This window comes from Podarcis pityusensis (assembly GCF_964106645.2).
Source record: "Podarcis pityusensis genome assembly, chromosome: 5".
Classification (NCBI taxonomy): Eukaryota; Metazoa; Chordata; class Lepidosauria; order Squamata; family Lacertidae; genus Podarcis; species Podarcis pityusensis.
In genome coordinates, this window is record NC_138032.1 from 21,413,945 (window position 1) to 21,427,981 (window position 14,037).

General features: G+C 47.4%; 1 protein-coding gene and 1 long non-coding RNA gene across 2 annotated transcripts in view; both read right to left on the minus strand.

Annotated features, from left to right (window-relative positions):
• TIPARP (TCDD inducible poly(ADP-ribose) polymerase) overlaps nt 1-2,265 on the minus strand; it is a 28,846-nt gene extending 26,581 nt beyond the window's left edge. The window contains exon 1 of the mRNA XM_081007936.1: nt 1,801-2,265. Within this exon, the coding sequence (XP_080864062.1) occupies nt 1,801-2,065 (265 nt within the window). The 5' untranslated portion in view covers nt 2,066-2,265. The remainder of the gene's footprint in view (nt 1-1,800) is intronic.
• Nucleotides 2,266-4,541: 2,276 nt separating this feature from the next.
• Nucleotides 4,542-8,447, minus strand: LOC308478541. Its single transcript, XR_013987126.1, has 2 exons — nt 7,553-8,447; nt 4,542-7,123 (listed from the first exon to the last, which is right to left on the minus strand). It is a non-coding gene; the product is annotated as an uncharacterized lncRNA (long non-coding RNA).
• Nucleotides 8,448-14,037: the final 5,590 nt, after the last annotated feature.

Consider the following 14,037-nt stretch of genomic DNA (forward strand, 5'->3'; position numbering starts at 1 on the left):
TAATTGGAAGATAAAGAGCCGCATTTCCAGGTGGTTAAGACAACTCTCGGTTTGGGGTATCTACATTGCTAGAAAGGACCCTTACAAGTTATATAATGTGTGCACAGAGGGTTGGGGGATACAGAAAAGTATGAATATATATTTGAAACAGATTTAGACTGGCTTCTACAAAGGAACATCTATTAAACTGGTGCAATATTCAGAATCGGGACTTCTTACTGCTCGTGAAGCCAAGGTTTGCTTTATACACATCTAATAAAACTAATAATGATTTTATTAGGCAAATGCCGCCCTTCTGACTGACTGGGTTGCCCCAGCCACTCTGAGCAGCCCCCAACAAAATATTAAAAGCACAACAATATATCAAACATTAAAAACTTCCCTAAGCATCTGGGTGAAGGTCTACCTATTCTTCCGTTTTCATCGTGGAACAAGCCAGCCTTTATTTACTTGAAATTCTGCCCAGATGAACAGCATTTTTTTCATGAGAAGCTTACTCTGCCCTAGGTAAATGTGTCCTGACATACAAGAATGTTCTCAAGCCAAGTCAAATCTTTCTCCATTTGTCTACTCAGAAGTAGGTCCTATTGAATTCAGATTAGGACTGCAGTTTAGCCTGCCTCCCCATCCCCCTTCAGTGCAAATCCCACAGACTGGCAGTCCGTGTGGCGCTTAAAGCCAAGGATGACTCCAGCAAAAAAGGAAGTGCAGAAAAGACACTGTCACCAGTTCCTTGAGCTCAACGGTCACTCACTTCCCTTCCCTTCCCTTCGCTGCTTTGCAACACCAGGATCGAGGAAGGTCATCGAGAGGTTTTTGCCCAAGCGATAGGAGGGGCACCACCTTCTGAGAAGCTCTATTGTTTGCAGAGGACAGAAACTCAACGCGGATTAGTCACCCTCGCACACAATTGCCCCGAATGGTGCAACAGTGGCGATCTGGATACTGCGATGTGGCAGTGGTAGAGGGCCTAATCCTGGCAGCAGAGCAGTGGGCGACCCTTCCAGATTAATGAATGCACAATACTGAAAGCGTGGAAAAAACTCCTGGCAAGCCTGCAATGAGCCGAAGGCTCCGCTCCAATTCCTGCGCAAGGCGCTTTGGTTTCATTCACTGGCCAGGAAGCCCGGAGGGGGAGTCGACAGCTCTTCCGTTTTTTGAAGAGTTGACTCTACGGCTGGGATCGACACCCCCTCCCCTCCGTCTGCTTCGGCCCGGCCCTTTAAGTCCTCCCCTCCCCCCCAGCCCGATGTACTCACCCCACCTCCCCGGACAGAGAAGCCCCCAGGGGACGGCAATGCACACCAACTCCGAAGCACGTCCCGTGGAAGTCCGCGGGACTCCCACTTCGGGGGAAAAAACACGTCTAGGATCGCCCTTCAAGGCTGCAATCCAAAAGCCACTCTTTCCTTGGAAGTAGGACCCGCAGTATGCGATTTATTTTTTTAAGGGGTGGGTGGGTGCGCCGAGCAATCGCAACCCAGTCCTTAATTTTGGAATTTGCGAGGGGTTTTTTTTTCTTTTTGAGGGGGGGGGAGCACTTTTCACCTTGCTCGCCCGTTTGCTCTGCAACCCGGTCCTTGTTCAGAAGCCCAGCCGCACTTGCATACAAGAGCGCTCGCTTCCAAGTTAAATGCGCCTAAACAAAAAATAATCATCTCAGCAAGAAAGGACTTTTCCCCTTTAAAAAAAAAATTAACACGCGAAGGAGACCAAATCCTCTCTTTAATTCAGCGCCCCTCGACAAGTAGCTTCTTTCATTTTTTTAAGCAAGGAAGCAAAAGCCTCGAAGGAAGTTACCGGAGTCTGTTCTTCGCTTCGCCTCTCCGCTGGCCGACTGCAGCAAAGGCGACCGACCCCAAGGCGAAGCAGCCCAGCCCGAGCCAAAGGGCTGCTGCTGGTCCAGCGTCGACGGAGCAAGGGAAAGCCGGCAGAAGAGGAGACGGAGGCGGCGGCAGGAGCAGGAGCCCCGGCGTCTCTCCTTCCCCGCGTTCAGCCCGCTCTGCCCCCGACGGCGGCGCACCTCAGGCTCGGGCAGCGGCGCTCGCTCGGCCCCTTCCCGCATGTGACCCAGCGGCGCCCATTCCCCTTGCAGCTCCTCTCCTCCTCCTCCTCCTCGCCCTTCGGATTCCAGCGGCGACTGCTTCTCACATGTTCCTCTGGAGCCGTTTTAAGTACCGCTTCCTGAAAAGCCCTCGGCCCGGGCAGCTGCACCATCGGGGGGTGGAGCTTTGCATGCGAAGCGAAGCGAAGCCTCGCCTGCCTGCCTTCCCTTTCCCCTCCCCCTCTGCTTTTATTTGCAAAGCTCTCCCTGACTCGCCCAGCCGCGCCGTCAGTCCGGGCTCGCATTCCAAGCCGGGCTCCGCCTCCTCCTCTTTCCCTTCGCTTTGCTGCCTCGCCTTAAGCCAAGCCCACCCAATCAAGGGCGGGGGAGGGACTGGCTGCTTCGCTTATTTGCATAGCTGGGATTCTAAACTCTGGGGGTGGGGTGGGAGGAAGCGAGCGAGCGAGGCGCGTGCACATGTGCGCGTTCTCACGCACACCCGGAGCGCCCTGGAGAACCGGGACCGCTTGCATTGCAAAAAAAAGGGGCACTTTGTTCCAGGCAGGGCGAAGTTTGTTGCACGGCAAGAGGCGCTGCAGACACGTGCAAACACACACACACCCGCCCCTCTTCTTCCTACCCCCCCCCCGCGCGTGCACACACACACACCCCTGCGGTAACCCGAGAGGCGCCTTTGAACCGAGCACTGCGAGGAAACTGGGCGTGGGAACGGGGGGCCGCGTCGTCCTGCGCCGCGATTGGGCAATCTGAACTTGCCGAGCAACAGCCCCGGGTCGGATTTCGGGGGAAACGAGACTGAAGCATGTTAGTTTCTGTCTTCGAGCTGGCGAGGGGGAAATGGGAAACAGAGAATTGGAGCGAGCGACGGGTTGTCGCTGTCACCTTGACATATTGAGGAGCTGGCTTAGCAGAAAGCTATCTCCCCCCCCAACACCCCCCCCCCAGTTAAATCTTCTTTGTATTGCCATCGCCATAAAGCAAGGAGCCGGGCCAAATAGGGTGGGGACGAAAGTCGAAGCTGAGAAACGGCTTCGAGAAGAGCGATTCCGTGCAAGGAAGTTGTTCGTGAGAAATGAATGAGCAGATTTCATATTCGCTTTTGGCACACAAAGAACCCCCCGAGCACTGATGACTAGTTGCCTTGTCCTGTTGGGAAGTATCGAGGTGCAAATACGAAAGGGGTAATTTAATCGTTATTTACTCAACGCACCTTCCCGTCTCATTCATCTCGTACTATTTGCATAGAGAAAGCTGCGGGGTTGCTATTGCTTTAATCGGCAAAGTATCTCTGGGATTGCCATTGAATTTCCCTCGCAGCAAAATCCCAGAGCTACAGAATCCCCATTTTACAGAGAGGGAAACTAGAGGATTGCAGGTGTATTTCCCTGTAAATTCCATTGGACCCCGTGGGGTTTACTTCTAAGTAAATATGTATAGGTTTGCACTGTAAGGGAGTACTTGGGAGTAAGACCCAACATTCGAGGATAGCCTTCAGCATGAGTTACAGTATAAATTAAATTATTGCTAATTATTAAATAAATAATTAAATTTGTATGAATTAAATTCATCCATAGATCTCAAGGTGGTTCAAAATACCTCATAAAAATGAGAACAACTCCCACAAACCAATAATACACACACATACATATACATATACACACATACATACACACACTACAGTATATTGTATCAAATACTATATTTTCCAAATTATTTTTATTGATTTTCCAAATTATTACAAATCAAACTGAATTACTTTAATACAGTTTCTTAAAATTAGGTTTTCCGCTCTTGTAGCAAACATATGCAGAGTGGGTGTATCAGGTGGGCTGTTGCCCTGGGTGCACTTGGGGGGGGGGCTAAAATAGGCGCCCTCCCAGCAGAGATCTGGCACGCAAGGGCCTGTTCCTCCAGGGCGAGGGACGGGCTTGTGGAGGGTGAAGCTCATGCCCCATCTGGCGATGAGGGCCAGGTGAACATGAGCGCACACTCACCTTGGGCGCTGGTGGAGGTGCTACACCTGTGACTCCTGCTGCTACTCCTAACGCAGCTTTTAAAGGCAAAGGCCCCCTAGCCAAACGGAAAATGGCAACCCTATAACTGAATAGGTTGCATACTTCTGCCGCCCCCTTTCCAATTCTTTACAGGCTTTGCTCTACAGTGGTACCTTCAGGTTACATACACTTCAGGGTACAGACTCCGCTAACCCAGAAATAGTACCTTGGGTTAAGAACTTTGCTTCAGGATGAGAACAGAAATCATGTTCTGGCGGTGTGGCGGCAGCGGGAGGCCCCATTAGCTAAAGTGGTGCTTCAGGTTAAGAACAGTTTCAGGTTAAGTACGGACCTCTGGAATGAATTAAGTACTCAACCCAAAGTACCACTGTACTGTATATTTAATTTGTGCATTAAATTTTTACCTGCGAACAATGTCTATTGATTCTGGGTAGTAAAAAAGAAAAGAAAAAAAGGCCACATTTTGAAGTCAACATTTTGATTGCATTTATTAAGAACAATGAAGTTAGCATTTTTACCATGCCAGTCCATGTGACACTTGTGTTTGCTCGCTTTCGCCACCACGAGGCCCTTCCTCGGTTGTTGTTTTTTTAAAAAAAACATGGTGTACATATTTCCTCTGCTTTTATGACTGAGGAAGGCAAATAGTGTGTTCTCTTTCCCCTTTAACTGCCACCTTTCCATCATGCTCCTTTTGCGTGCTGTGACCAGCTTGTTGTCCCTCCCTCCTGCATGCTTCTAGCATCCTCTGTTCTGAACATTATGCTCGGCAGTGACATTTGAACAAATATGTCAGGTCTACCTGGCATTTTACCCTTATGAACTGTCAGGCTGTATGGAGAGGCAAGCAAGGAGATCTGACACATTTGTTCACATGGCCCTGTCAAGAACACTGCTGAGGACTTGGCAGAAAGGTAGCTGTCAGGCGGCTTTGAAAAAAGGCAATTCACCTGTAAGCTTCTGGGGATAGGCAGCTATTCAGCTACAAGCTGGGCGGGAGGGAGGTGGAAAACTATTTCTGCTGCTGTCTGTCAAGGGGGCTGTTAACAATTTGTGGCCTTATCATTATCCATACTCTGCCTCTCTCTCAAGATGACTTACAGGCAGAATACTTAACCAAGTCTTCTGGAAAGGATATTGTAGAGCTGGGAAAAGGTTCGGGAAACTGATACAGGGGATGGAGCAACAACTTCCCTTGTTGTTGCGGCATTTTGGACTTTTCTGTTTGGAGAAAAGGAGGGGCAAAAGCAGTGGCCCAAAAGAGGTGTTGACAATTATGCATGGAGAAAGCAGACAGGGAAATGTTTTTCTCTCTTGTAACGCCAGAACTCGTGGACATCCAGCCAAGCTAAGCGTTGGAAGACTCGGGACAGATAACAGAAAGTACTTATTCACGCAGCCTGTGGAACTCACTCCCCCAAGAGGCAGCGGGGGCCACCAACCTGGACGGGTTTAAAAGAAGGCTAGACAAATTCATGGAGGATAACAATTACTGGCTTGATGGCTGTGCTCCACCACCAGAGCCCACCTGCTTCTGAATTCTAGTTGCTGGAAACCACAGGAAAGTTCTGCTGTGTTCCTGCTTGCAGGTTTTCCACAAGCATCTGGTTAGCCTCTGTGAGAACATGATGCCTGACCAAATGGGCCATTGGCTTGATCCAGCAGTTCTTAAACTTAAGTTCTTACACTGTCTTTTGGCATAGCCCTTCTTCTCCTTTACACCTGCGGGTGTGGCAGTAGATGTTCTGGACTGTTGGCTTGCCTCGGTAAAGGACTGGATGAGAGCCAACAACCTGAAACTCAACGGATGCAGCATTTGTATGGTCAATCCTGACCACATCTAAAAGGAGACCATGAGAAACTTCCTATGTATCATTTGAAGAATACCTGCATGAGAAGGAAAACCATGCACTGCAGATTAAAAACCCATCATCTGAGAGATTGGTGGCAGTTGGCTAACATATCAGAATTGCAAAACGTACAGTCGTACCTCATGTTATGTTTGCTTCAGGTTGCGTGTTTTCTGGTTGCGTCCCGTGGTGACCCGGAAGTAACAGAACGGGTTGCTTCTGGGTTTCACCGTTCACGCATGCACAGACGTGCAAAATAACATCACGCGCATGCGCAGAAGCGGCAAATCGCGACCCACGCACGCGCAGACGTGGGTTGCGATCTTTTCAGGTTGCAAATGGGCCTCCGGAACGGATCCCGTTCGCAACCAGAGGTACCACTGTATTTTAGAAGTGCCTCTCATTTGGGATGGAAATCACCTGTGTAATTTATTTCTGGAGGGCAGAGGGCGAAAGCTTCTGTGTGTATGTCCTAGGAACCACTAAGAGGAAGGAGCATGTTTCAAAACTTCCTGCCCCATCGGTCTCACTATTTAAAAACACAGATGCTTTTGTCCTGGCTGGAAACAGTGAGGCATCTCAGGGGAGTTTGATGTTATGTTTTGCAGGCTTATTCATCATCTTGACCTAATCAGTTGGAAGGCTTGGTGGCAGAGCAAGCCTCTGGAAATGGAACCAGGGAGATAAGACCCACATCCGTTCCTGCATTGCAGTAGAGGCCTCATAGTGCAGCCCTCAAGATCCGTCCGTCTCACCCGCCATGCAAGGCTGTGTGTATGGGCAGACGTGCACTTGAAGACGACCTTCAGCTGGGGAATGACTTCAGGAGGAAAACAATGCACCGGCCATGTTTCACAAGAGACAGTCATCCGAACTGTATATCAGAAAGCAGGCTTCCTCCTCCCCCGCAAAACATTAGCAGCCGCTCCTGTCTGCCTGTGAACATGCAAGTGCCGTGCACTGATGTGGTTTTCTACTACCAAAGTACAGAATCAAAATTAGCAAGAGGAATGAAACAGAGAGAGGCTTCCAAGATCCTTGCAGTCTGGTGTTTTCACAAGGGTGGAACGTGGGGCTGAGCTAACACATTCGTTGAAATGTCCGTATCTAAATACAGTATTCATGCTGGGTGACATCTATATAGTGCTTCCATACCTTTCAGCCTTCTGATCTGAGCACTCTCCTGTACTCCCCTGTGAATGGAATAAAGGAAAAGATACTGAACTGGACCACTGGTTCATACAGTTCAGCATTATCTGCACTGACTGGTCTTAGGTCTCCACAGTTTTGGGAGTGGGTCTTTCTCAGTCCTATTTGGATATGCTGGAGATCAAACCTTGGGCATTCCCCATATACAGCCTGTGGGAATGTTGACAACAGTAGGAGAGGATATATTGATTAAATACTATCCTTCCTCACTCACGCTAGTGAGCTAATAGCAGAGCACATTCCCTTGTACATTGCAGGAAGCAGTTGATGGATTCATGAGAATCATTTGATTTAAGCAATCCAGTCTGGCTTGTCCAGATTGAATTGTTCTTGGTATATCTCCTTTAGTTCCCTCTTAAAAACAATCATGACACAACAGTCTTCTTTTAAAAGTAATGATAAGGTTTACTTACATTCAGTTCACAGTATGGTCCTGAAGGCAGACTTTATCTTGTAGTTACAGTTACAGAGAAAAGTGTGGGTTCATCCTCTGTGAGGGATGAGCCCATGTGCTGCTGGCTGAGAGCCAGCAGACAGCAAAAGGCAAAATGGAGAGAAGGGATCAAGAGAGACAAGAGGAAGATGGCTACGTGACTAGCCCCTTTATAGGGTCTGCCAGGGCCACGCCCATCTACCTGGTCACACCCAGGGGGAGGATGCTCCAGACCAGGTGTGACAGGAAGTCCTCCTGGCTGGAGCAACATTCCCCTGTGTCCACTCTGGGCAAACAGGAAATGTTGTATTTGAGTGCTTCAGTGATGTTACATCCCACACAGCCTGTGCTCTGCCTATGAGCTACAGGAGGCACATCCCAAGATGGCACCCTATTGCATCCAGTAGTTATATCCCATGGTAGCAATTCATTGTTCATTTAATAAATGTGCTTGTATCAAAATTTCAACGGAAAAGTTAGGTTACTGGCCGGCATGAGACCTCCTAAACTTTCACAACATAATATTCCTTAACCCACCTTCCTTTAAGGCAGGGGCAGCAAACTTTTTCAGCAGGGGGCCGGTCCACTGTCCCTTAGAACTTGTGGGGGGGCCGGACTATATTCTGAAAAAAGAAGAAGAACGAATTCCTATGCCCCACAAATAACCCAGAGATGCATTTTAAATAAAAGGACACATTCTACTCATGTAAAAACACGCTGATTCCCGGACCGTCCACGGACCGAATTTAGAAGGCGATTGGGCTGGATCTGGCCCCCGGGCCTTAGTTTGCCTACCCATGCTTTAAGGTGTTTCTCCCAACACATTCCAGTGGATGTGCTCAGGAGTCGCTTCACAGGCATAGCAATGATGCGTCGATGGCAAATTTGCTAACCACATGCTCCTCAGTACTTGAGCTGTGCTGAAGGCATCTCCTACTCTTTCCTTATAGGCTGCAGGAAAACAGACTGGAGCGGGAAGCATGGTTTTGTAGCAAAACAGGTAGGGTTGCCACCTGGCCTATCCTTGTGCTTTTAACAGCAGCCGGAACTGCAGAAATAAGCAGGGGATGCTTTTCATAGCACGGAAATCAACATTCTTCCCTGCTAATGCCTGCACATCAAGCTGTTATTAAAGGCACGGTGTGGAACATTGTGTCTGTGGATAAGAACTGGTGATAAGAGTTCATTAAAAAAGAAAAAAAACACTCTGGTGAATCGGACCAAAGGTCTATGCAGTACAGTGGTACCTCAGGTTAAGTACTTAATTCGTTCCAGAGGTCCGTTCTTAACCTGAAACTGTTCTTAACCTGAAGCACCACTTTAGCTAATGGGGCCTCTTGCTGCCGCTGCGCTGTCAGAGCACAATTTCTGTTCTCATCCTGAAACAAAGTTCTTAACCCGAGGTACTATTTCTGGGTTAGCGGAGTCTGTAACCTGAAGCGTATGTAACCTGAAGCGTCTGTAACCTGAGGTACCACTGTACAAGAGTTAGCCAGCATGCTGCCTTCCAGAGGCCATGGACTATAATTCCCATCAGCCCCAGCCAGTATAGTCAACAGTCAAGGATGATGGGAGTTGATTTCAAAAGCGCCATATTGGCTAACTCATGACCACCATTTTGTTTCTGACAGCGGTTAGGCATTTCCTTTGCAAAGCTTCCAAGCTGGGCACGAAATCACCAGCGTTTAACAGTGTTGGCGTTTGGAGTTGGCATGCTCAAAAAACCTGAACAGAGCACACTGGATCCCTGTTGAAGGAGCACCTTTTTACCTTGCATATAATCTCACTCAGATTCCCAAGTTTAGGAGACTAACAAAGCTTTTTGTTTACTGCAGGAAGTAGATCCTTCATAGAAAAAAAGATCCTAGTTCTATCTAACTAAGGCGTTTGAGACATGCTTGCTCTTACACACATAGAGAGGTCTCCTCCCTCAAGGTGAGGATGATGAAGAAGGAAGTAGAAAATGAAGCAGCAAAAGAGCAAGCAGAATGATCAAGGGGTGGAGCAAGTCCCCCAGGAGGAAAGGCAGCAGCATTTGGGACTTTTTCACTTACAGAAATGGTGAATAAAAGGTGGCTTGGCAGGAAATTATAAAATTATACATGGCATGAAGAAAGCAGATAGAGAAAAGTCCCCCCCATAACACTAGAACTCATAGACATCTAACGAAGTTGAATGCTGGGAGATACATTCAGATAAAAGAAAGAACTTCTTCACACAGTGCTTGGTTAAACTATGGAACTCCCTGCCACAAGAGGCAGTGGTGGCTACTAACCTGAATGGCTTTAAAAGAGGATTAGACAAATTATTGGAGGATAAGGCTTCTCAATGGCTACTAGCCAGTATGGCTATCTTCTGTCAAGAGACCACATGATTGTAAATACTGTTTGCTGGAAACTGCAGGAGAGGAGAGTGCTCTCGCACTCGAGTCTCGCTTGCAGGTTTCCCACAGGCTTCTCCTTTGGCCGTTGTGAGAACAGGATGGGCCCCTGGCCTGATTTCAGAAGGCTCTTTTTATGAGAGTATCAGCCCAAAAGCGAAAGAAGATCAATAGGTCTGTGCAAGGACAGTCTGGGAAGATCAGAGGTTCCTCTCTGTCTACCCTTTGCTTGAAAGTATGTCAGCCTACGGTGCAAGCTGAGTAGCGCTTCGAACAACCAGCCTCCACTATTTGCTGCTAAGAAATATGCAGCCTTTGAACATGGGCTCGTGCCTGTAAAGTACTCTAGTACTCTCAAAGCAACGTTGCATTTATTCCAGTGCACATGGCAGTTTATTCTGTTTTGGGCATGTTTCAGTCACTGGTTTTTCCCACAGACTGTGCATAGATCTGTGTGTATGTGTGTGGTTTTTAAAGAAACTGTTATTAATTTTGCTTTGCCGCAGCAGCTGCTTGCTAATCACGCTGTCATCTTTGCCGCAGTACGCTGTGTGTGTACATGTGTGCTTTGCGTGTGCATGCCAGAACATGGTGGGTTAATTAAACATGGCGGTGCCATTGGCAAAGATGCTTCTGTGTGTGAGTCACACACTTGCATTTGATTAGTAGTCTTCAGCGGAAGGTGAGGTTCCTTGTCCTGTCAATTTTAAGTGAGCCGAGAGTTAACATAATTCCGCACATCTTGGTAATTAACACCCTTGAATGAGTCAATTGTGCACAGCTGACTAATAAAGTCAAGACGATTGGTCACATGACACACCCAGCTTGCCAGTTCCTTTGGCAGGAAATTTGGATGTAAGAAAATACGGGGTTGTGCACCAAAATGCCAAAGTTCTCCTGCATGCTTAAGATAGCAAAACTTGTACATAAAGTATGGCCATTTATAAACAGCAACAGATACTTTGAACCATTAGGGTCTGGTGAATCATCTTCAAGTTTCTGAGGCTGAAGCAAAGCAGGGCTGGATCCTTGGATAAGAGGATACATGCAGCCTCTGGGTAAGAACAGAATATAATTAATATACTGTATTGTATAATGTGGAATCTCTCAGAACAAGATGGGCCTATTTGAAATGTTGATTCAACATCCCCCCCTTTTTTGCAGATAGATCTGGATTGTTAATTAATTGACTTGGAAGATTACTAATATGTTTTGTGATGCATAATCATCTTATTACTGGGCTTTTATGTTTATGAGAGGTGATTTGGGCATGGTTTACTTTGGAAAGGTGGCATCTCTCTCCCCCACCCCCTGCTAAATTATGATGATACTAAATAAACTGAAACAAAACTGTTGTAAGTGTTGCCTATGCAGTAAAGCAAACAAACCTTGAAGCCTTAAGATTATCTCATTGCTGTGCTTTGCTCTGATGTTTATGAGAAGCGCTTCGGGCATTGCTTACCTTGGAAAGATGGCATCTAGAAAACTGAGGATGCTGATGAGAAATAAATGGAAATGAAAAAAAGAAGCAGCTTGAATCCTTACAATTATTGCAAAATTTATTACAATTTCAACCCACCCTTCCTCTAAGGTTTTCACCGCCCCATGTTATACTCACAACAACCCTGGTAAGGTTTGTGAGATTGGGAGATAGTGCCAGGCCCAAGGTAAGTTAAGGAGCTTCAGGACTGAGTGGGGATTTGAACCTGACTCGTCCTTCCCTGAGATCTGTAACACACTGGCCACCAGTTACATCAGAGGTGGGGAACCTCAGGCAGGTGGCCCTCCAGATCTCGCCATCTGGCCCTCAGAACTCTCGCCAGGCCACACATCTCCCCAAACCTGCTTCACACCCCAAGTGTTTCCCCCCAAGGCTGGAATCTGTCATTGGACCCCTACTATGCCTCTGGCTAGCCTGGATGGAAGATACAGAGAGGATGTGCATAGTGCGCAGAAATGAGCCTTCTGTAGAAACTAGCATTCATTGCTCTGGCAGCTTTGGCCTCTGGCCCTGTTTATCACTGATATGTGGTCCTTGGAAGGGAGCCCAGAAGCGAACCCTTGAGCTGAAAAAGGTTCTGAGATATGAGAGGAGATATATCTCAAGGGCTGTCACATGGGGAAGAAGCTTGTTTTCTCCTGCTGTGGAATGTAGGACTCATACCAATGGCTTCAAGTTACAAGAAAGAAGATTCTGATGAAGCATCTGGAATAACTTTCTGACAGAGCTGTTCGACAGTGGAACGGTCTCCCTTGAAAGGCTCTCCTTCCTTGGAGGTTTCCAAGCAGAGGTTGGATGGCCATCTGCCATGGATGCTTTAGTTGAGATTCCTGCATTGCAGGGGGTTGGACTAGATGACGCTTGCGGTTCCTTCCAACTCTGCAATTCTATGAACCCTGATCTATATACAGCTATGGCAGGTGTGGTGGGGCTGAGTTATGGAGCTGAAGGTGTCACTGCAGCTTATCTGAAACTCACCCCATTGAACATTGGCGGAACTTAAGTCTAAGTGTACTCAAGGTTATGTTGCTATCAGGAGAAATCCAAGTTTGCCATGGAGCAGACAGCCAACAGAGGGCTGCTGCTAAAACCTTCTATTCATTGACATTCACACTTTGCATCTTTAAGTATACATTTCAAGTTAGGTGTGCACCTAGAAATGTGTAAGGAGGCCCTCAAACCACAGATAAAAGGGGTGTTGCAGGTGCAGAGACGTTTTGTCTGATGACTACCTGGGAGAAGGAGAAAGATTTGCTGATTAAGCCTCCTAGGAACTCCCAGCCTTGGAATAATCGAAGGCACCAGCCTGGGGTCAGCTGTGAGATGCTAATTCTATGGGCATGCACACATGGCCAGTTCCAATGTAGACAATTTGAGCACACATTCTCATGGGAAATAGTAGCATGAGCAAAATAAGGAGCAATCCCTTCCCATAGTTAAGTATATTCAGACATACTGTACTTTGTAAGGATCGCTAATTAAGGAGTTGTATGGTTCACTCATCAGTGCCTCCAGAATGAGATTAAGAGAGTTTGATACTGGCGTCGGAATCCTTGGATTCCTTCCTTGCCTTGCAAGACTAAGATAATGGAATTCAAGTGATGGTATGAAGTGTACTTTGTAAGAGAATCTCCCTAGAGCAATATGGGGTCTGAATGTGCAAAACAACCACATGAAAACTAGGAGAGGCGAGAAGCACATTTACCTAATTACATCACAGCAAAACGTTCTTCATAATTATTAATTGGAGCCTTAAGTCTGAACCCAGAAAAATTTCACACGGGTGCTTCATAATTCTTCCTGCTCTTGGATTGCCCCAGTGCCTGAAGCCAAATATTTTATGTTGCCATTTGAATTAGATGGGTGGGATTGCACTTTTCCCTTTCCTGCTCCCACATTTGCAAGGACATGCACCGGTAAGTAATACTAGGAGCTGCAGAAATTGAGGCAGTGGGAACAAATGCACAGCACTGAACATGCCAGCAAAAGTATTCCGAGACTTACAGTGCAAACTTAACCATGTCCACTCAGAAGGGAAACCCCTTTGAGTTAAATGGGATCTACTCAATGGGGCGGGCCCCATACTCCACTTCAGCATATAAGGCTCCAAGGAGGCCTCGGGACATTGTTGCTGCCGCTTCGCTGGTGAGTCTTGGGGAGGACCGCTCCCCCTGCAAGCCCATTCTCCACCTTGGGCCTGGGGGCGGGCCCCATACTCCACCTCAGCATATAAGGCTCCAAGGAGGCCTTGGGACATTGCTGCTGCCGCTTTGCCGTGAGTTTGTGGGGAGGGCTCTTCCCCCTGCAAGCCCACTTCACCAGGCCAGGGGGCGGGGCCCACACTCACCACCGCCACAACTTTAAGGACACTGGTGCTGCTGCAGCAAATGTTTAAAATGTTTTCATATATTTTAAAGTGTTTTAAAAGTGTTTTTACTTTTTACTTTGTTGTACCACCATAAACGGTGGTTTTTATCCATGTATTTTTATTTTGTTTTGTTTTATTTTGGGTTGGGGTGGGATGGTTGTTGAGTGGGGTGGGGATTGGTTTTGTTTTGGTGTAATTGTTTTTTGTTTGCTTTTA